General features: G+C 38.6%; 1 protein-coding gene across 1 annotated transcript; it reads left to right on the top strand.

The window, feature by feature from the left end:
• The first annotated feature begins 457 nt into the window (after positions 1 to 457).
• On the top strand, positions 458 to 21,164 carry ogdhl (oxoglutarate dehydrogenase L). Its single transcript, XM_088421901.1, is given in 23 exon segments — positions 458 to 474; positions 1,318 to 1,532; positions 1,734 to 1,904; positions 3,574 to 3,676; positions 4,946 to 5,061; positions 5,936 to 6,090; positions 6,239 to 6,385; positions 7,571 to 7,661; positions 7,737 to 7,916; positions 7,992 to 8,120; positions 10,418 to 10,597; positions 11,662 to 11,814; positions 12,610 to 12,712; positions 12,785 to 12,913; positions 14,339 to 14,489; positions 16,061 to 16,188; positions 16,247 to 16,425; positions 17,459 to 17,530; positions 17,856 to 17,981; positions 18,476 to 18,548; positions 18,628 to 18,791; positions 19,778 to 19,932; positions 20,000 to 21,164. Coding segments are annotated over 22 exon segments (3,042 nt in total). The 5' UTR covers positions 458 to 474; positions 1,318 to 1,319; the 3' UTR covers positions 20,124 to 21,164.
• The last annotated feature ends 65 nt before the right edge of the window (positions 21,165 to 21,229 follow it).

Here is a 21,229-nt window from a genome sequence, read left to right as displayed (position 1 = left end):
ACTGCAAGTCTGCGGCGATGACGTCGCAGCCGCCGAAGGTAAACGTTAATGCACATGTGTGTGTGTGTGTGTGTGTGTTTTTTTTTTTTTTTTTTACATGTCCTTTGCATTTGCTGTCTGCACGTCACATATGTCAGAGGGCAGATTATGGGGGATTTACATTGAAGACAGAGGATTAGTGGTCCCGTCACATTGCACTCACGAGCATCATAACAAAGACAAAGTTAAAAGCAAGAACAGGTGAGGAGCACAACGCGGTGTTTTGAATTTGTGCTTTTAGGCTGTCAATGACTCTTATCCCCTTGCGTTGACTTCCATTCACTTTAAAGGTGCATACTTTTAAAAATGTTTGCTATTATTACGAACGGTTCTGCAAAAAATAGGCACCGCTAGGACGTTCAATCCATTCCACTTGTATAAAACAAGTTCCTGATATGATGAAAGGCAATTTGTTGACTGCGTTGACACAGTATGGTTAGTAATATTTTTACCAGTTTATGTTGGCGCAAATACAAACTGCAATGCAGTTAGCAGCTATTTCCGAGCATTTATCAAAAACCGTAGATTGCATGTTACGTTGTTCTACCAAAATAAGGTCTAGACTGTCCCCCCCAAAGCTTCTGTTTCCATTTTTAGTAGTCACACACACACACAAAAAAACACAATTTATGATCTAAAAGCATACGAAATGAGATGTGGTCCATGCTGTTGAACGCTTATACCAGAAACGCCGTCAACATATTGTTTACACGATTTTCACCATTCACTCAGTGCTAACTTGTCACGATTCCGATATACACTTTGTTGATACAATTCTCGTCCTCTGAAACCCAGCTTAATTATTTATGTCCACTGTATTGGACGTTTGTTTTTGCTCTGTATAGTTTTACTCAGTCAAGCTACCTTACTAAGTACTATTGCGCTTTTCTAGAGGACATCCTGACTTTTTCAATGATGTGGTTGAGTGGGACACACTTAACTTTGCTGTCTTGCTAAGACAAAATGGAAACAACAGTGGAAAGATGTATACGCCGGGTCTCACGCTGTTTCAAACATAAAGCCCCAAACTTGTCCAATTTACGTTTGACAGGACAAGATGAGATCTACTTCCCAATCATTATCTTCTACTCAAAAGCTGTGCTGATCTCAAATCCAAAGCAATGCAATAATGTGATCTACAAGGATATTTAGTCATTACAGTGATCTCCAAAGCTGAATTTTACGTACACATATTTGGTAAAGAACATTCGGATTGCACTTGCAAAATATAAAGAGGAGCAAAACCCAAGTGTCAATTGTTTTCTCTCTCCCTCTCAGCTATGAGTCAGTTCCGAACATTGGCGTGCGTTCTGAGGAGCGGCGGATGTGGTCGATGGTGGCTTGGGGGTGGAGGGATCTTGTCCAGATGGAGACCTCATCCCAGGAGAACATGCTCTTCTGATGCCACGCCCTCCCCAGTGGTAACCAGTAGCTCCAGCTATGTGGAGGACATGTACTTTGCCTGGCTGGAAGATCATAATAATGTCCATCAGGTAACCGTTGGCAACATATATACGATACTTTGACTTCATTCATTCACTGTAATTTACTCTTAGATCACACACGCTTAAAAAAAATCTTTGACAGTACATCACATGGGCCGTTACAGTAAAAAACTGTTCTCCGCATACCTCTCCATCAGCAGTTGTGACATTTCCTACACATGTTTCCCCTCCTCGGGATTTGTCTCGCAGTCGTGGGACGCCTTCTTCCGGAACATTCGGAGCGCTTGTGCAACCGGGGAAGAGGCGGAGAGACGGCCATCCGCCCTCCTCCAGGGCCGAGTGGCGTCCCATTCGCCAGACGTGACACAGAAAGTGGTGGAGGACCACCTGGCTGTGCACACGCTCATCCGAGCTTACCAGGTCATACACACACACGCACAACATCAATATACTTCAAAATGTCTTCCAAAAATATGTCATCACTTTCAAAAATGAATGCAAGAGTAAGTGCGTCTTTTATGCAAACAAAATTAAGCAGGCGTCATAATGAACCCTGAAAGAAAAGTTTAAAAAAAAAAGTGCAATATGCCTTTTTTGAAAGCTTATTTACCAAAGGTCCAATTTTAGAAAATGTTGTCATCACCTAATCCTACAAATGAAAGCATAGATTCACATGTTTGCTTAATTTTCTTCTTTAGTTTTTAAGTTATTTACCCATTAAGAATTTTATTTACATTGGAGCAGAATCAGATACTCCGCCTTTCATTCCCATTGATTAAAATGTAATAGACAATTATACGTATTAATATCAGATAATCAGTTAACAAATTTGTGCCTGATTGTTTGTCCAAATTTTATATAATTCCTGCAACAGTCATTAAAATAAATTTGTTGGGTTTTTTTTGTAGAAAATGGGAAACTAACCAAAAAAATCAGTAAAATAAACCAATTTGTTTGTTAATTAATTTTTCATCGTCTCCCAAAATGTTCCAAAATTACCCAGCTGTGCTATTAGGCTAGCAAAAGTTCAATTTGTGCACAGTTCAAGTTCAAGCGGTGCACAAATCAAACTTTTGTTAGCTTAATACCCCAGCTAGGTAATTTTGTAACACTTTGGGAGAAAATAAAAAATTAACAAGCAAATTTATTTCACTGACATTTTTTTCTCACAGTTTCCCAATTTGCTTGTCAATAAATTTTTCATCTTCTCCCAAAATGTTCCAAGATTACCTACTTGTGCTATTAGGCTAGCAAAAGATCAATTTGTGCCCCATGTGAAAAAACAGCCTCAAGGTTTTTTTTCTCCAAATACTAAAAACCTTAAACCATTATTAAACTCAAGTTTATACATCTCATTAGAATTTCACTTCACTTAAGAGAGGATAGATTTTTATTGGACTAATATTAAGTGTTGGGGAGTATGAAATATCAATACTTTAATGGCATAATTGCACAAGCCAGCATTTGGTTGAAAATGAGAAAAAAAATCACAAAAATAAATAAGAATAGTCCAGTTGCCTCCATTCATCATTTTTCATCATAATTAACAAACAAATTGGTTTATTTTACTGCCAAACAAACAAAAAGCTAATTTAGCACCCACATTGATATTTTTTCCATCGATATTGTGAAAGTAAGTTCAAAACCAATTAGACAATTACAGTTGGCTAAAGATTATTCCATGTTTAATGAGTTTTTATTTTCTCAATAAGTATCCATACACTCCAATAAAATGCAGTTTGTGTGTTATTGTAATTAAACTGTGCAAAAAAAAAAATGCATCCATCTTGTTGGAGAAAAAGGTGTTAAAAAGAACACACAATTTGTCACTGGAGTATGTAAATCAGCCTTTTTTTTTTTTAATACATAACAGCTCTTTTCAAAGAGACTGGCTAAATAAAACAGATGCTCACGTTCCCCTTAGCCAGCTAACAAATCAAATGACTATCCGTCCTGAATACTTGCCGCAAAGTGGAAGCGCATGGCAGAATGACAGAAGAAAATCCCCCGCAGGGTTCCTCGGGAGCTGTTCGTACTCAACGTTATGATGACAAACTGATATTATATCACGTCTCTGTGCTGTTTCCAGATCCGCGGTCATCACGTTGCCCAGTTGGACCCTCTGGGGATCTTGGACGCTGACCTGGACTCATTTGTCCCCTCCGATCTCATCACCACTATCGACAAATTGGGTGAGAAGCTCACACTCATCAATGATGCGGAGCTGTCGAGATGAATTGGCAGCTAGTCGATAATCAAAGTAATCCCAAAACAATTTTATGAAGCCGTTTTGTAACTTCGATTTGTGGAAATGCTCTGATTTCAGTCTCCCAACTCTAACGATTCATTGTTTTTAATGAAAACATATTGATTAAATTGTGTTAAATGCATTCAATGCCGGGGACGTATTTTCACGTTTTTTTTTTTTTTTTTTTATAGAGTCCGGGCATTAAATCCCATATACTTAAGTATTAAATCGATACTTAAGTACCATGTTTTCCGCACTATAAGCCACACTTAAAAGCCTTATTTTTTTGAAAAACTGATGGTGCATCTTATAATCAGGTGCGCCTTATATATGGATCAATATTGAGATTGGGATTCGTTGATAGGGAATGAAGTGATAAAGTAAGCTTTACCTGTTTCTTTTGTGTGTTTACAGTTGAACGATGCTGCTCATATTGACATTGAGTTATTATGCTATTGAGAGTTAAGAGTTATTGTGTTTGAAAAGGTTTGAAAATATGTCATTAGTTGAGGGTGCACCTTATTATCCAGTGCGCCCTATAGTGCGGAAAATACGTTACATCAAGGACATTAATTCTCAGATACTTAAGAATTAAATCCATACTTAAGAGACAATGTGTAAAATTTGACAGTTTGACAGCAGGGGGTGCTGTATATACCATTGTCCATAGCTTTAACAAACATGGCAGCCTCCAGAGGAGTGCCACCCCCCCCCATGTAATATCATTTAATAATAATTAGACCTACGATTATCTTAAAAACCTACCGCTGGTCGTTAAGAACATTTGAGAAGCGCTGCGTCAGAGCGTGTGTTGCATTCTGGGTTGCGCATTCCCAACGCTGATATCGCTGACTAATGAAAGCTAATGAGGCCTTTACTTGGTCAGTACATGAATCTATTCTCGGCCCCGTTTTTCTCCTCGCCTTGTTGTTAATGTGATTTGCACCTGTCTCCTCTTATGCGCCTAGTGAGCTTTGAGCTTGAGCAGCTCTCTCGGGTGGTCTGCTTGACCTCTGCGCCGATACCGATAATGCACGGCGTAAATAATACCATGACCGTATTTACCTTACAAAAGGAAAATAGTAATAAAGTCTAAGAAGAAAAGACATTGCAATGAATGAATGAATGCAAAATAGGTTCTTATCACATGTTCAAGTCAATCGCGCAGATGTTTTGTCCACGTGATTTTAAATGATGTGGTTCTTATTTCTAGGTTTCTACGGTCTGCATGAGTCCGACTTGGACCGGAGTTTCCGTCTACCTCACACAACCTTCATTGGTGGTGGAGAGACAACTCTTCCTCTCAGGGAGGTCATACGACGACTTGAGGTACGCAATGGCTTCCCCCTTAACCCTTGTGCACTTTGTTCATGTATAATGTGCACAGCATTACAAGGTGCATAGAATAGAAGCTACTGTAGTATCTGCAGTTATGCTGTTATGCATCCACTAGATGAAGCTCCAGTAAAGGGAATTTCAGCAAAACAATCAGATAAGCTAGAGTTAGCCAGCTAATAGCTCATCGTCAAGTTCATGTCACGTATTTAATGACCATGCACATCTATTTATAAAAAAAATACAATTCACTAAAACATAATTTTATAGTAAACTGCTTCATGTTCCATTTTATTTACTCTTAATTTGAAAATGAAATTGTGCAGCATTCAACTAGACATGCTTATATCTACAAAAACTCTAGAATCTCATTTATTTTATTTACCCCTTGAAGTGCTGTTGTGAACCCCATTAAGAACCACTGACATATACTGTTGAGCCACAAGATGGCAGTAACGAACATTTTATATTTGACAAGGATATGGGGATCTGCAACTCATGGCGCCTCATGTTTCTCTTTCTTCATTTTACTGTGACGTTGGAAAATAATGAATACTTCATTCCTTTAATTCAAAAATGGCCATCTCCAAAATAACCACTTTTCAGGAGACCCCAAAAGTAGCAAGCTTGCTCAACCGTTAGCATCGCATTGTGAAAGTTAGCAATTTTCTGCACGTTAGATTGGTCAATAATTTTGAAGAATAATTCATACACACTTGGATTGTAAACATTTTGGGACAAAATAATAAAATTCATGAATGAGTCAAAGTATTCAGACACAAGCAAAACATCTCACATGAAGTCCATCAGTAGCGTTAGCTAGCAAAGAATGTTACACGCTTTTCCTTTTTCCATCGTTCCATTCCAGTCATCCTACTGTGGTCACGTGGGGGTGGAATTCATGTTCATCAACAACGTGGAGCAGTGCCAATGGATCCGTCAGAAGATTGAGACTCCTGGAATCATGCGCTTCACCAGTGCCGAGAAGAGAACGCTGCTCGCTCGCCTGATCAGATCAACGAGGTCAGCAACCAATTGAAAATCTGCTGTAGAGCCATTCTTGAACGCACAGATAGCACAATGCTAGTAGGAACCACGTAAGCAGGTATTTTCTAACTGAATAAAATACGATATGAATCTCAATGTCTGTACTTTTATTGACATACTGTAGATTTGAGGACTTCCTGGCCAGGAAGTGATCGTCGGAGAAACGTTTTGGTCTAGAAGGCTGCGAAGTCCTCATCCCGGCGCTTAAGACCATCATCGACAGCTCCAGCGCTGCAGGCATCGACAGCGTGATCATGGGAATGCCGCATCGGTAATTATTATGCCTTCTTAACTCTTTCAGTGTCATGGACGAGAATTCTCGTCTTTTAAAACGGTAATAACATAATAAAAATGAAATTCTCGTCAAACACTTTTTTTTATGGAGAAAAGCTGACACCCTTGACTAATGCTTTTAATGCTAATATAAGCCAATTAAGCACTGTAGTGCTAATTGTGACCATCGGATGGCAGTGTTTCCTCACAACACAGCTATTACCTACATCAATTCTAATTGAAGAATGGAAGTCAGTCTTTCATATGAAGCACCCATATTTACATAAACATAGCACACTATGCTGTAGGCCTTGAAAGGTGAGAAAAAATGCTCAATATACTGGCCCATTAGAGGTTTTCTTTTCCGATAACGCTTGGCATTGAAGAAGTTAAATATTCACCACGGATGTCACCATAAAATCTTTAGCACGTACACAGTATTGGTTGTACACTTTCTGCTGGAGAATGGTGCTGATGGGCAGAACTAAAGCTAAAAGCTCAAAGATTTAAGAATTGTTTCTATGAGAAGACTTAAGAAAAAAAAAAGCTATTATAACAGTCAAAATGAAAATCTTTTATTTGACAATTTTACAAAAATTCCTAGATTTTACTCAAGCTAATATAAAGCATCCTTCTTTGAAAATAGTTTTTGAAAAACCCCAATTAATTATGAAAAGAAAAAATTTTTCAATGGCTGGTGAAAAAAGAATAATTAAGAAATTCAGTAATCGATTATTTTAGATCCTTAAGTCCTAAAGTAAAAGTACTAAAGTAATCAATTACTTTGTACTAGTCAAGTACTAATCAATTACTTTAGGTAATTACTACTGAAGTAATTTTCTAATTTCGGTAATCTATAGGTACTGAAATGCCTAAAGGAACTGGTGAATTTATTGTACTGAAGTGATTACTAACTACTTTTCTAAAGTAATTGAGTACAATAGAACTTCATTTCAGATTTTTTTTAAACACTCGTTTAGCCAGACACTTGAAAAATGATGAAAAAGTTGGGATTCAATTTCTGAAATCTTTACCATACGTTGCTTACAACCACTGCAACAACAATGCTAACACCATTAGCCAGTCCATGACATTTTGCATTGTGTGTTAGCATTAAGCTAGTCCAAATTTGTCATTCATTGTGGTTTGTTTCACTATTTATTACCTATTACTGTGTTTGCAGGGGTCGACTTAACGTCTTGGCCAATGTGATCCGTAAGGACTTGAACCAGATCTTCTGTCAGTTTGACCCCAAATTAGAGGCTGCGGATGAAGTGAGGTCACCTTGACGGAAGTCGGAGACTTTCTCAACATACCTTTACATTAACCTGCTTCTAATTATCCCATAGGGTTCCGGGGACGTCAAATATCATCTCGGGATGTACCACGAAAGAATAAACCGGGGTACGGACAAGAACATCACCCTGTCCCTCATGGCCAACCCCTCCCATCTGGAGGCTGTGGATCCGGTAGTCCAGGGCAAGGCCAAAGCCGAGCAGTTCTACAGAGGAGATACGTTTGGGAAAAAGGTTGGCGTCATCCTAAGGAGGAGCTTTCTTGTTTGGTTTCAAACGTGGTGCGAAGTAGACTCTTTGCTTTTCCAGGTGATGTCCATCTTGATGCACGGAGACGCCGCATTTGCAGGCCAAGGGGTTGTTTATGAAACCTTCCACCTCAGTGAACTCCCCTCTTACACCACGCATGGGACCATCCACGTGGTGGTCAATAACCAGGTAATGGGATAACATTGGTCAAATTAATTCTATGTTTTTTTGGCATATTTTTAATTGGGGCAATTACCGTATTTTCTACACTATAAGGCACACCGGATTATAAGGCGCATCCTCAATCAATGATATACTTTGAAACTTTTTCCATATATAAGGCGCACCGGATTATAAGGCGCACCCTCAATTAATGACATATTTTGAAATGTTTTCAATCACAATATAGTAATACTCAAAGTAATAAGAATAACTCTAATAACGAAATGTCAATATGAGCAACCTTGTTCAACTGTAAACACACAAAAGAAACGGGTAAAGCTTACTTTATCACTTCATTCCCCATCTACCAATCCCAATCCCAATATTTGTCCATATATAAGGCGCAACTGATTATAAGGCGCACCATCAGCTTTTTAATAAAATGAAGGCTTTTAGGTGCGCCTTATAGTGTGGAAAATACGGTACTTAAAAAGGGGTGCAGTAATATCGCTGAATGAAGAGAAAAATGACCAGGAAGTGACCATTAAGGATTCGATGATCAGTTTTTTTGGAGGTTTTTTTTTTTTTTTTTGCCTTTTGGGCCAGAAGTGCAATAAAATACACTGAGAGAACGCGCTGCTTGTCAATCCACTAAATACACTGAGAGAACGCGGTGGTTGTCAATCCACTCCATTGTAGTAAAACGTTACAAGAAGACCAGTCAATGCTTCAAATTAAAGTACAGTCGGCCCCCGCCTTACGAGCACCCTGATTTACGAACATTCGCCTTACGAGCGTGGATCAGAGAGATTTTTGTCCTCCGCTTACGAACAAACCTCTCGCCTTACGAGCAATTCGACATGCCGGCCATTGAGTATGTAGAAATGTTCTCGTTTAATTGCGTCAATAAAATCAACAGTAGCGACATCATCAATCATCAGTAGATACTTGTGGCAGCAACGTGAACGCTATTGGTCTTACAACGTCACACTGACTGTCTCACTCACGGTGTCTAAATATATTACCATTTAAGTGTAGTGTTTGTACAGCTAAAGGGAAAAACAGCTGACATGAAATTAAATGTGCCGATTGCAGGACAAAGAATTGTCATTGGTTTAAATGTGTGTTTTTTTTTAATTAATTGTCAATACATTCCAACCGTTTAAAAAAAAAAGTGCGAATAATTATCAGTCGGTCACGGAGATGCGAATATGCTATTGGTCGATTAAGGTCACCCGGTCTCACTCACGGAGATGCTATTGGCCGGCGTCACACGTCAATCACAGAAATGCCGATATGCTATTGGCCGAACGCCTTTATCTAGCTTGATGGGACAGGATGGAAGTAAGGAGAGAAAATTAGTGAAAAACGGAATGTTGTGAAGACTTTGCAAACTTTATCTGTTAGACATAGCTTCTAAAATTAGTAGCAGCGGTAAAGAAAGAAATAAGAGGATGATGTTTTAGTATCTGCGTGATTTGCACCCTGACTGAAAGAGTTACTGTAACACTGTAAGACAAATAGCATATCTATCACCGTGTTAACTTTGAGCATTGGACTCTGCCCCCCTCTGCTTTCATCCAGCTCAAGTCTCGTCATTTCAAAGGTAAAAGCTATTTATCCATTGTATTTATTATATAACGCAAGTGTGCAGCAGATTATGTCACTCAAATTTATATGTATACAGTGTGTCGTTTTTACCTATGGCTTCGGCGCGTTGCACGCATTCACGAATTAACATGGGTTTGGATTGCCCGCTATACGAGCAATTCGAGATACGAGTGTAGCCGCTGAACGGATTAAGTTCGTAACCCGGGGGCCCACTGTTTACCATAAAAAGTAATGTAATGAATTAGACGAATGACCTTAGTATGCTTTTATTTTGAGGTTCCTTCCAGAGGCACGATCGTAACAATGTTCAACTTAATCGTCTTTGCCTACGAGATAGTGAGAAGCTCCTGATTGTAAACAACTGTGTTTTAGGGCCGAGGTCATTTCTGTTGCTTCTATCTCTGATTGCGCAACAATTTGGAGTTTAAAGGTGATTGCATGATTTGCACAATGTCAATGAGGACTGATCTACTGAACTCCTGGGAGACCTGAGTTCCACCTGGAAGCTTACAGGACCTGCTCTTCCCAGGTGGTCTCCCAACCCTGTTTAGCTTCAGGGACATTCTCAGTGTATTATTCTTAGGATATTATGGCCCTAACCCCCTCGTATGTAATACAGCGTCAACTCTACCTCAGCAGGCGACCGCGGTCGACGCACTGAGCAAATGACAGAACGTATTTTTCAAAATCACGTTGCCGTTTCCCCCCCGCAGATCGGATTCACGACAGACCCCCGGATGGCCCGCTCCTCCCCTTACCCGACTGACGTCGCTCGAGTGGTCAACGCCCCCATCTTCCACGTCAACGCCGACGACCCCGAGGCCGTCATGTACGTGTGCCGCGTGGCCGCCGAGTGGAGGAACGCCTTCAACAAGGACGTCGTCATTGACCTGGTCCGTCCCGCAACTACCGTATTCTCCGCACCGTATCGTTAGCCGCGGTCTTAATTATGGGCTTTATTTCCATACTTAATCCACACATAGGATGCATGCTCCAACATACAGTTGGTAATAAAAGGTACCTCGTTCTCCGGTTTATCGCTCCCAGTGTATGTACTATTCGTAATATATAATCATCTCAAATTGGTTATAGTTGCCGCCATATGTATTTTATTTATTATTTAATGTTCTCAGTTTTTTTGCCGCTAGTGTATGTATTGTAGATGTTCTTTCTCTTTCGAGCGTGTGTCAGCGAAAAATGTTCCAACAGTCAGTCAGGAGGGCTTACCAAATACGCACAATAATGTATTCATAAATTTTGGGACTCATTGCACACACAAGTTGCACCGGATTGTAGGATGCACTGTTGATTTTTGAGAAAATTAAAGGCTTTTTGTTTGCGCCTCGTGGTACGGAAAGTACGGTACACTGTCGGATTATGTATTGGTTTATTTAGTTTTCAGCCATTTTTTTTCATTAAAATCACGATATATATGTATACATCTTTAAAACAGATTTGTTATTCTGCTTTAATGCTGTCCAAAACAGTACAAGCAATACATCACTGTCATTCATTCATTGAAAAAAATTCTGTTCATTTTTAGACTTTATGCAAAATCATGTCGGACAGATTACGCCCGTTTACGGGCCAGAATTTGCCTGCTGGCCGTTTTTTGACACCCTTGCTCTAAATTTTATTCAACTCCAGATGATAGCTCTTGATTTTTGGCCTGTCTGCCAGAAAATTACATTACAAATAATAATCTGCATCCTTATAAACTTAACAAAATACTGCTACGACTATGCAGCAATAAGTTGATTTATTTTTCAATCAATTTGCTCTTAATTTGAAAAGGAAACTATCCCGTTCCCGTCACAGGAATTGATGCATTCATTCGTTTTAAAAGGAATCATTTATTTGATTATTTAGCTCAAGATGAATGAAAATGCCTATTTCGGGAGTAAGTTAAAGAGACCATTTAAATATTTCTAAATGTGCATGTGTGCGCTTGTGACAGGTGTGTTACAGGCGTTCTGGCCACAATGAAATGGATGAGCCATTGTTTACTCAGCCGCTGATGTACAAGCAGATCCGGCGGCAGGAGCACGTGCTGAAGAAGTACTCGGACAAGCTCATTGCCGATGGAGTGGTGACGCTGCAGGAATTTGAGGTTGACACATCATATTAACATGAGAATTTGCAGCTTTAACTCGTCAGGATTATATGTGTATTAATTTTGTCTGAGTTTTTTTTTACAAAAGTTGTAAGTGGATAATTAAGAGATACAAAAACGTATGAAGCCATTTGGAGCCACTAAAAGTGAATAGTTTTTCCATCATTCATATGCAATTAATACTTTTAAAAACACATTTTGTTCTTGTCGTCGGCAGAAAACGACAATGTGCTCAAGACTCGGTAACGACCAATCACGGCTCAGCTTGTAAACGTCACATGATCAAACCCAGAAAACGGGTGAGCTGTGACTGGTCCTTACCTGAGCCGTATTTGTTGTCATTTTTAGTTGACAGCACATGGAAAAATTTATTTTTAAAGGTATGAATAGTATATGAATGATTGTTATCAAATTATATATAAAATGTTGAATTTTTCTAGCTGAATATGGTTAAATAAGTTAGGTATCCTTTTACGGCTGAAACAAATTCAACCAATCTAAATTAGCAAATTTGTTGCTTAATTTAACCCTCCTATTATGTTGCGGATCAAAATGACCCATTTGAAAATTCAAGTTGAATGTAATTTTTCAGTAGAATACTTCTGCATAGCTTATATATAGTAATCATACTTATTAGTTGTAGCATTTGTCTGCAGTTTTTAAAGGTTTTGCTAAATAAGCAAAATATTTACTTTTGCTAAATAAGCAAAACCTGGGTCAAAATAACCAAAGAATATTATTAATGTTTTTGGGGGGGGTGAATTTCAAGATTTTCAAGTGTTGGGTTTGCAGGAGGAAGTGGCCAAATATGACAAGATATGCGAGGAGGCATACAGCAGCTCCAAGGACGAGAAGATCTCGCAAATCCGACACTGGCTGGACTCACCCTGGCCGAGTACACAAACCGTCTTTTTTTATATTTAAAAAATAAAAAAAAATCTGCTAATGTTTTCCACCCCCCTTCTAGATTTCTTCACAGCAGAAGGCGAACCCAAGACCATGAGTTGCCCCCCCACAGGACTGGATGAGGAGGTCCTGCAACATATCGGCCAAACCGCCAGCTCTGTGCCTTTGAAGGATTTTAACATCCATCCTGGTGAGATAAACTTCATAAATCACGAAATAAGTGCATGTTTGTATATATTTGTATATCCAGCGTTTTCACAATATGACACCTTTCACGGCATCACTTTTTTTTCATTTTTGTTTCGTTGTTCATTGTCCGTGTCCTGATGGCTGAGGAAGAAGCTGCTTTTTTTCCGATAACTGATTGCTGGCCATTTTCAGTTAATCTCCTCCACATTGTATCTGTAACCCTGGCCAAATCCAGAAAAATATTGATGCGTGGAGTGAGCTATTAATAATAACTTTTGTGTGCAACCCTGTAAGATATCCTGTATTTTTTTTAAATAGGAAAATATTAAGACTATTCTGGGTAAAGCATATGGATGAAGAAAATGTGTGAATGGTCATTCAGTTTTTAGGGTATTTTGTTTATTCTATAAAAATGTAGTCATTTTTTTCATCTACAAAGGTTTGGCTTTTGAGAGTGTATTTAAACAAAAAAAGGTTTTTAAAAAGTAAAATGTTAATGCCTAATTGTGGAAGGTGTTTACTGCCTTTTAACATATAATAAATGGAATAATTTACAGTACATGATAACCAAAACCTTCAAATGAAAACAAGAAAATACTGAGAATGAAAAAACATATACAGGATCATAATAAAAAATAAACAATGAAAAAGTCATGATTAATGAAAAAAGCATTTAAATTAAAAAAAAAATATATACTTGAAAATATATATGAATATATGTGATGCGTTTTTGCAAAACCAAACTTATGTCACAGAGATTAGTGATGAAAATATGAATTTTTGACAGATGTTGATTTGGGGGTTTCTACAAAAAGTAATTGTAATCAAAGTGTATGAAAATGAAGCATTAATAAACGATTTGAGAAAAACTCAAAACCAATCCTTCAAATTGCTGTAACTTTTTCAATTTTTAAGTAACCTAACTACGTTACAGTATATATCAATTTAAGGGGAAATAAGTGCAGAATTAAAACATCAATATCTCAATTTTCATAAGGCTGACATTAGCCTAATTTGGTGACTATGCAGCATGTATATAAATGAACTGTGTATGGAAAACAAAAATGAAAAAAAAAGTGTAAAAAGAAACAATAAAAAATGAAAAAAAAAATTCAAATGAACAAAAACACAGTAAATGAAAAAAAGCTACCAACATTATTGTGAGTCATTTTTAGAACGTAATCACCATCATAAACAAGGGAAGATTGTATAGCATGAGATCCCACTGGATTGTATCCCTAATTTTGCAGGCGAGCAATACAGAAGTTGTGCAAACGGTTTATTCACTTTGGAATTCCTTTCCAAGAAATCCCAACATCAGCCAGACTTTTAATGTCGGCGTTTGACAGCGCCACCTGTCATTTGACTTTTTCTGCTAGCTCATCACATTTTTTTTTTCCCCCTTTTCTCGGCGCGACGCTCCAAGGTCTGTCTCGTATCCTGCGCGGCCGAGCAGACTTGGTGAGGAACGGTCAGATGGACTGGGCTTTGGGCGAGTACATGGCCTTCGGGTCGCTCCTCAAAGACGGCATCCACGTTCGACTGAGCGGGCAAGATGTCGAAAGGGGAACCTTCAGGTCGGTCTGTGTCACTATGACAAAAATACAAAATACGCTATCTAGGCACATGAAGCGCCAAGACTTGGTTCCAGGATGTCAAAAGATGGTAGCAAAGCACTACGTTTGACTAAATTAGGTTCCTCAAAACGACTCATTGTAGTTCCTTGGTACTAGGAGGTTAAAAAATGGTGGCAAAGCACTACTTTTGTCCAATGAAGTTCTCCAATTCAGTTTCGTCCAAATAAAATTCCTCCACTCATGTAATGTTTCTCGCTAACTAAATGCCAAAAGAGGGTGGCAAAGGGCTACTTTTGTCTAACTGTAGCTCCGCAACTTGTTCAGTTGTTTTTCCTTGTACCAAAATATCAATACTTTTGGCAAAATTAAGTTACTCAAGTTGTGGTTATTTGTCTCAAACATGTAAAAAAATCGTGGCAAGGACTACTATTGTCTCATGGAAGTTCCTCAACTCAGTTCACTGTACTTCCTTGGTACCAAGATGACATAAGATGGTGCCAAAACACTGCTTTTGCCAAGATGAAGTTCCTCAACTCACTTAATTGCAGTTCTTTGACTCCAAGAAGTCAAAAGATGGTGGTAAGTGCTACTTTAGTCTCAAAAAGTTGGAGCCAAAGTACTACTTTTGTCTAAATTATGTGCCTCAACCTGCTTAGATGTTTTTCCTTGTACCAAAATATCAAAGCACTACATTTGGCTACATTAAATTAATCAATTTCCTAAGTTGTGATTAATTGTCTCAAAGATATCAAGATACCAAAGTGACATAAGCTAGTGCCAAAGGACCACTTTTTCCAAAATGAAGTTCCTTAACACACTTATTTGTAGTTCCTTGTTACTGAAAGCCAAAAGATGGTGGCAAAGCACTACAATGGTCTTACTGACTTTCATAAACCCACTTTAAAGCAGTACCTTTGGTTGGGAAGGACTACTTTTGTCTAAAATCTCGTCAACTCACTTTATTGACTGACTGAGATGTCGGCAGGGAACTACTATTTTGCAAAAGAAGCTCCTCAACACACTCAGCTGTAGTTACTTGGCACACAGCTAGGGAAAGACACTATACTTGTCTAAATGAAAGTCCTCAACTCACTTCAATATAGTTCCTAAAAAATAGTACTTAAATACTGTACAGTAATAACATATTTGTACTTTAATGTCACAACTACCACACTTTTCTTTTTTGTGTTGTCTTTCATTCTCCCTCTACTTTTCTATTTCAAAGCTCTTTCCTACGTTTTGCAGAAGTCTTTTTTTTCTATTTTGCTGTACTTTTCATCTTGCCCCCCCCCCCCCCCCCCCCCCCCACTTTGTTTTTTTTTCCTTCCGTCGCATGCTCACATCCTCTTCTCACAGGAGCCGAGCATATTGACGCGTTCCGCTTGAGCGTGTGTATCAGGCGCGCAGCAAACTTGACGTGTTTGGGTGTGGGAATGCGTGCGCCCTATTTTTCCCACTAATGGGGCCCCAGAAGACAGATGACATACTGTGTGTGTAAATGAAAGCGCGGGTGCACCAGTGAAAGGTTTTCGAGTGACAACTCTTTTGTGTGTAACTTGCGTGTGTCTTAGTCACCGGCATCACGTTCTTCACGACCAAGAGGTGGACAAACGCATCTGTGTTCCAATGAACCACCTGTGGGCCGAGCAGGCCCCCTACACCGTCTGCAACAGCTCCCTGTCTGAGTACGGGGTCCTCGGTGGGTGCCCCGCCCCGCCCCGCCCCGCCCACCCCGTGACCGCCTTTTCCCCATCCAGGATTCGAGCTGGGCTTCGCCATGGCCAATCCCAACGCCCTGGTTCTGTGGGAGGCGCAGTTCGGAGATTTCCACAACACGGCCCAGTGCATCATCGACCAGTTCATCAGCTCGGGCCAGGCCAAGTGGGTCCGCCACAACGGCATCGTCCTGCTCCTCCCGCATGGGATGGAGGGAATGGTGAGAGGGGATTTTTAGTGGGAGGTCAAAGGCACTCATGTGCAATAATCATGCGGGCGAAGCGGCATCTTGATTTTCTCACATTCGCAAGGCCGATCTATCATCTCGGCAAAGGAGATCGATTTAGGCAGCTTTGGGAACAGAATTTGAAAGAATTTGGCCTTTTGTGTAAGGAGAATATGTCTTGGAATTTTGAGTTCTCGGCATGGAAAATGGGAGCAAAATTTGTTTTCGTAAATAATAAATGAAAACGATTTATGCATCGAATATATATGAAATATAGCATGATATTACGTTCATAAGAATATATAATAATGATTGATGAGCAAAATAGTAAAATAAATGCTTCATTTTTAATGAAAAATATTAAACACAATAAAATATCAATACAAACGTATTCAAAAATATAAAAAACTTTTAACAATTCGAATTGTAGGAGTAAAACATAATAATTAGCATTTTTAAAAATATGTTTCTCATACATACAATAAAAACAATATATAATAAAAAAGCAATTAAATTTCAAAGTATGATGATAGTACAACTGTAATATAACAGTATGATAAAAATGAAAACTTTCTTAACTTTTTAACCACCTATAATATTTTTTAAATTTTGTTTAGGCTTTTTAAATAAGTTTTAATTCGTTTTTATTGCAGGTTTTTTGTTTTTCCAAAAAATGCTCCATTTTAGCTCAGGTTGTATTAGTTATTACTATTAGTTTGAGATGTTATAAATGATTTAATGCAGGATTTTAAAAAGTCATTGATTATTGTGCACTGTAATCTGTTATTGGCCATGGTTAATGTTTGTCTTTTAGTTTTCTATTTAGTTTTTGTTATGTTTGCTATAATATATGGCACAAATACAGTTATACAACATAGCTACTAACACAACGCCTTTTAGGTGGTTTGGACGGATTAGTGGCATTTCTTATTATTTCATTTACATTCATATTGATTGTAACTTGGTCAAGATCAGTACTTTGATTTCATCGCAGCGTGACAATGAATTCTCTCCTCCTTGTCTTCAGGGTCCAGAACATTCCTCAGCTCGCCCTGAGCGCTTCCTGCAAATGAGCAAAGATGACCCAGACCACTTTCCTGTACGTCTTCCTGCACAATTCCAAGCAGTTACATCAAAACCTTAAAATAACTCTAGTGCAAAAGCTAAATAAATCAATAAATCCCAAAACACATACTAACTGTTCTGTGGATGATTTTAAAAAAAGAGGCGCAGAGTCAACTTGGCCGTGTTTACTCCCACAACGGCGCAAAAGTCCCTTTTTTAATGCGCCGTGTTCCTCCTCCTCGCATGCGCCTGCAAAAATACCCAAACTAAGTCCGACCTGCCCCTGCCTTGATTTAGAGCGCGCCTCGTTTGTTTTGCGGCTAAGCCTGATATGTTCTCCCTCTTCTTCTCACATGAAGGAATTTAACGGAGATTTTGAAGTGCAGCAGCTGTACGAGTGCAACTGGATCGTGGTCAACTGCTCCACGCCTGCTAACTACTGTCATGTGCTCAGACGGCAGATTCTGCTGCCGTTCAGGAAGCCGGTAAAGCACGACAAACTGTCGTGTTTCCCATTCCTTCATTTTAGCAACGTGTTTATGACAGACAACAAAAAAAAAGTTATGAAAAGTTTATGTATTTGTTGATTTGTTTGCGTGGGTCCCAATTAGTTGATACCAAAGTAGCAACTCGTCTTCCTGGGCTCCATAACTTAAATGCACACTTGTAAATAGTAGTCAGCATAATTCCTTCGGGATGATATGGTTTGCATTAGTAATTAAGAGCTATATTTTCATAATTATTTTCTTATGCACAGCTTTAGTGTTTTTCAGCTACAGTGAATGTCTTAAGTGATCCCCTGTCACCCACAAATGTGACGCTCCATTGAGCATGAGAAAACAAACTACCCCAAGCAAATTAGTGAAGATGTCAAAAGGGAATATTACGTGATAGTTTTTCAGTACAAAGTCTCAGTTGTGGTTGCGGTCGACTGAACACTCAGGTTTTGTCAACAAGATGTTCTTCTCTTGTTTCACAGCTGATTATATTCACTCCCAAATCTCTGCTGAGGCACCCTGATGCCAGGTCCGATTTTCAAGACCTCGCCAAAGGTAAACGTTGAACTATTCTTTATTAATGTCATGTCAGGTTTAAAAAAAAAAGGAATGAAATTGGATTTGCCTTCTATAGACACTAAATTCAAAAGGCTGATCCCGGACGAGGGCCCGTCCAGTGAAAATCCGGACCAAGTGAGAAGGCTGATCTTCTGCACCGGTAAAGTTTACTATGATTTGACCAAAGAGCGGAAGCAACAGAACCTGGAGAAAGAAGTTGCCATCGTCAGATTAGAGCAGGTGCGCTACAACACGACGACACCCAATTACATAGCCAACCCCCGGTGCTGAAATAAATACTGATTTCCAATAAAGTGGCTGAATATTTGTAAAAATGATGAAAAATAAAATGGCATTCTTTTACGCCAGTACTTTTCAATAGGAGCCAATTATATGCAGATTTTAATTTACAACAATCCCGCGAAGAGCTGGGGTCAACAAGAATATATTTTTTAAGTACATTTTTCGATTCATAGCATCGCATGGCACAATTAAAGTTGCAAAACATTCATTCTTATCATACGTGTTTGTATTGCTAGTTGAATGGGTGTCATATTTAACATGTATGATGTATTTTTTTTAAACTAACTGTCACTGTTTTGTGTGAAGTACAACTTCCTTGCATTGCTCACCTAATCATTGCTTGCTAACATTCAGATTTGCTTTATTTTAAATGACCCCATCAAATTTCATGATATTAACATACAAGATTGAAGGGTTTTATTTTCAATATGCATATTATGTATATTAAAACTACACAATAAAATTCATATTCTGTTCACTTCTCCGAGTAGACTTACATTCCACACAATAGAGCAAATAATAAAGCAGGCAATAAAAAAGCAGTAATAGGGCGAAATGGACAGTGATAAAGAAGCACTAATAAATATTTACACATACAAGGTTATGGTATGGATTTATGTGTAATAGTGTTACTTGTATACAACTGCTGTGAATGGTTAGCGTACATAAAGTTAAAATCATAGGCAGATATCGTCCATTTCGTCATTTTTGGCCGATGTTTAAAGTGCCATAATCTGGCCCTAAGTCACTATAACATTTTACACGGTTTTAATGTTCACATTTTACCTAGGTGAAGGAAGATTGTCGAAAAAAAAGTTAAATACAACAGAACTCTACTTGGGCAGTGATTCTTTCAAGTAGTACCCGAATTTTCAGAACGAAAAGAGCAGCACAGTGAGCGATCCGATTTCTTCTTTCCCCAGATTTCCCCGTTCCCTTTTGACCTGGTCAGAGCGGAGGTGGAGAAACACAAGAGCGCCGAGCTGCTGTGGTGTCAAGAGGAGCACAAGAACACGGGTTACTACAATTACGTCAGGCCTCGCTTACTCACCGTGGTGGCCAACAAGAGGCCCGTCTGGTGAGGACGTGCCCGTTCTCTCTGACCTGACGGCTCGCCATTAAAAAAAAATGTGGTTTCCATGCAGGTACGCCGGTAGGGAGCCCGCCGCCGCTCCCGCCACGGGAAATAAATCCACACACCTGAATGAGCTGAAAAAGTTCATGGACACGGCCTTTGACCTGAGCGCCTTCAGGGAGAAGAAAGCCTGAAGCGGACGGCAAGAGCGGGTTTGCATCATCTCAGGTTGGTGCTTAAAATGGACCTGATGTGATTCGTTATACATTCCGAGACAGTAGATTATTATAATATGGGAACATTTTTTCTCCTGGGGGGTTTTTGATCCTTGTCATTGGATAATGAGTAGCATTAAAAATGAGCACATTCGATTCTCTGACACAATCGTTTCCAAGAAAAGGTTTGACGTTTGAATTATTTCATTCTCATCATTACAGGAAGTGCCGCCATTACATTATCTTCTTTCTTTACTATGTAAAAAAATATTAATAAGTATCTGCAGTTGAATGTCATGACTCGTCAAACAAAAAAAAACGTAAAAATACGTCTTTGGGATTGAATGAGTTCAGGACGATGATCACTTTTTTACTGTATTTTTGTTTCTTCTTGTTTTGTTTATATTAATGATGTGACTAGTTTATTGTAACATTCCAATGTTATCCCTTGTTATATTTTTAGTTTATCAAAGTATCCTCGCGATTTTCCTTTTTTGTTGTTTTTGAAAAAGTCTAATTCAGTTTCATTTTGAATTGAGTCTATGGATTTTTTTGACAGGACATTAAAACCATCTCTTTTTTGTAACATCACAAATCTATTCTTGATCTGTTTTGACTTCCCTTTTAACATTCAGGAACATAGAACTTTTTCTCATAGAATATTCTTTTTTTCTCTTGCAACATTTTGTGTTTAGTGTCTTCATTTGTTTTCTGAGCAATCTTGAAATTGCAAGAAATGTCTTGCAGAATTGTCAGATTACTCATGGCTTTATTCTTGCTTTATTTTTACTTTCTTGTTACTTATTTAGATTCAAGTTTGGTTACACTTGTGGCATTGTGGCTTTTTTCTCTTCACTTTGTTGATAGTTCCCTTATTTAGCTGATTTCAGCAGTAAAAAGTTAATATTTTGCATATTGTGTATGTGTGTGTATGTATGCTTAACAAAAAGAAATACTGTGCAAGTGCAATTTTGAGTCCATCATTTATTAATATTCATACGCATTAAATAAGTGATCACAGACTCAAGTTTTCAATTGCACATTTACACTCGGCCTTACATACAAAAATAAATAGATTTCCTTCA

The sequence above is a fragment of the Hippichthys cyanospilos genome, chromosome 8 (genome assembly GCF_059441005.1).
Source record: "Hippichthys cyanospilos isolate Australia breed blue-spotted pipefish chromosome 8, RoL_Hcya_1.0, whole genome shotgun sequence".
In the NCBI taxonomy this organism is placed as follows: Eukaryota; Metazoa; Chordata; class Actinopteri; order Syngnathiformes; family Syngnathidae; genus Hippichthys; species Hippichthys cyanospilos.
The sequence above is the reverse complement of the archived record's forward strand: the minus strand, read 5'-3'. Positions and strand labels throughout refer to the sequence as shown.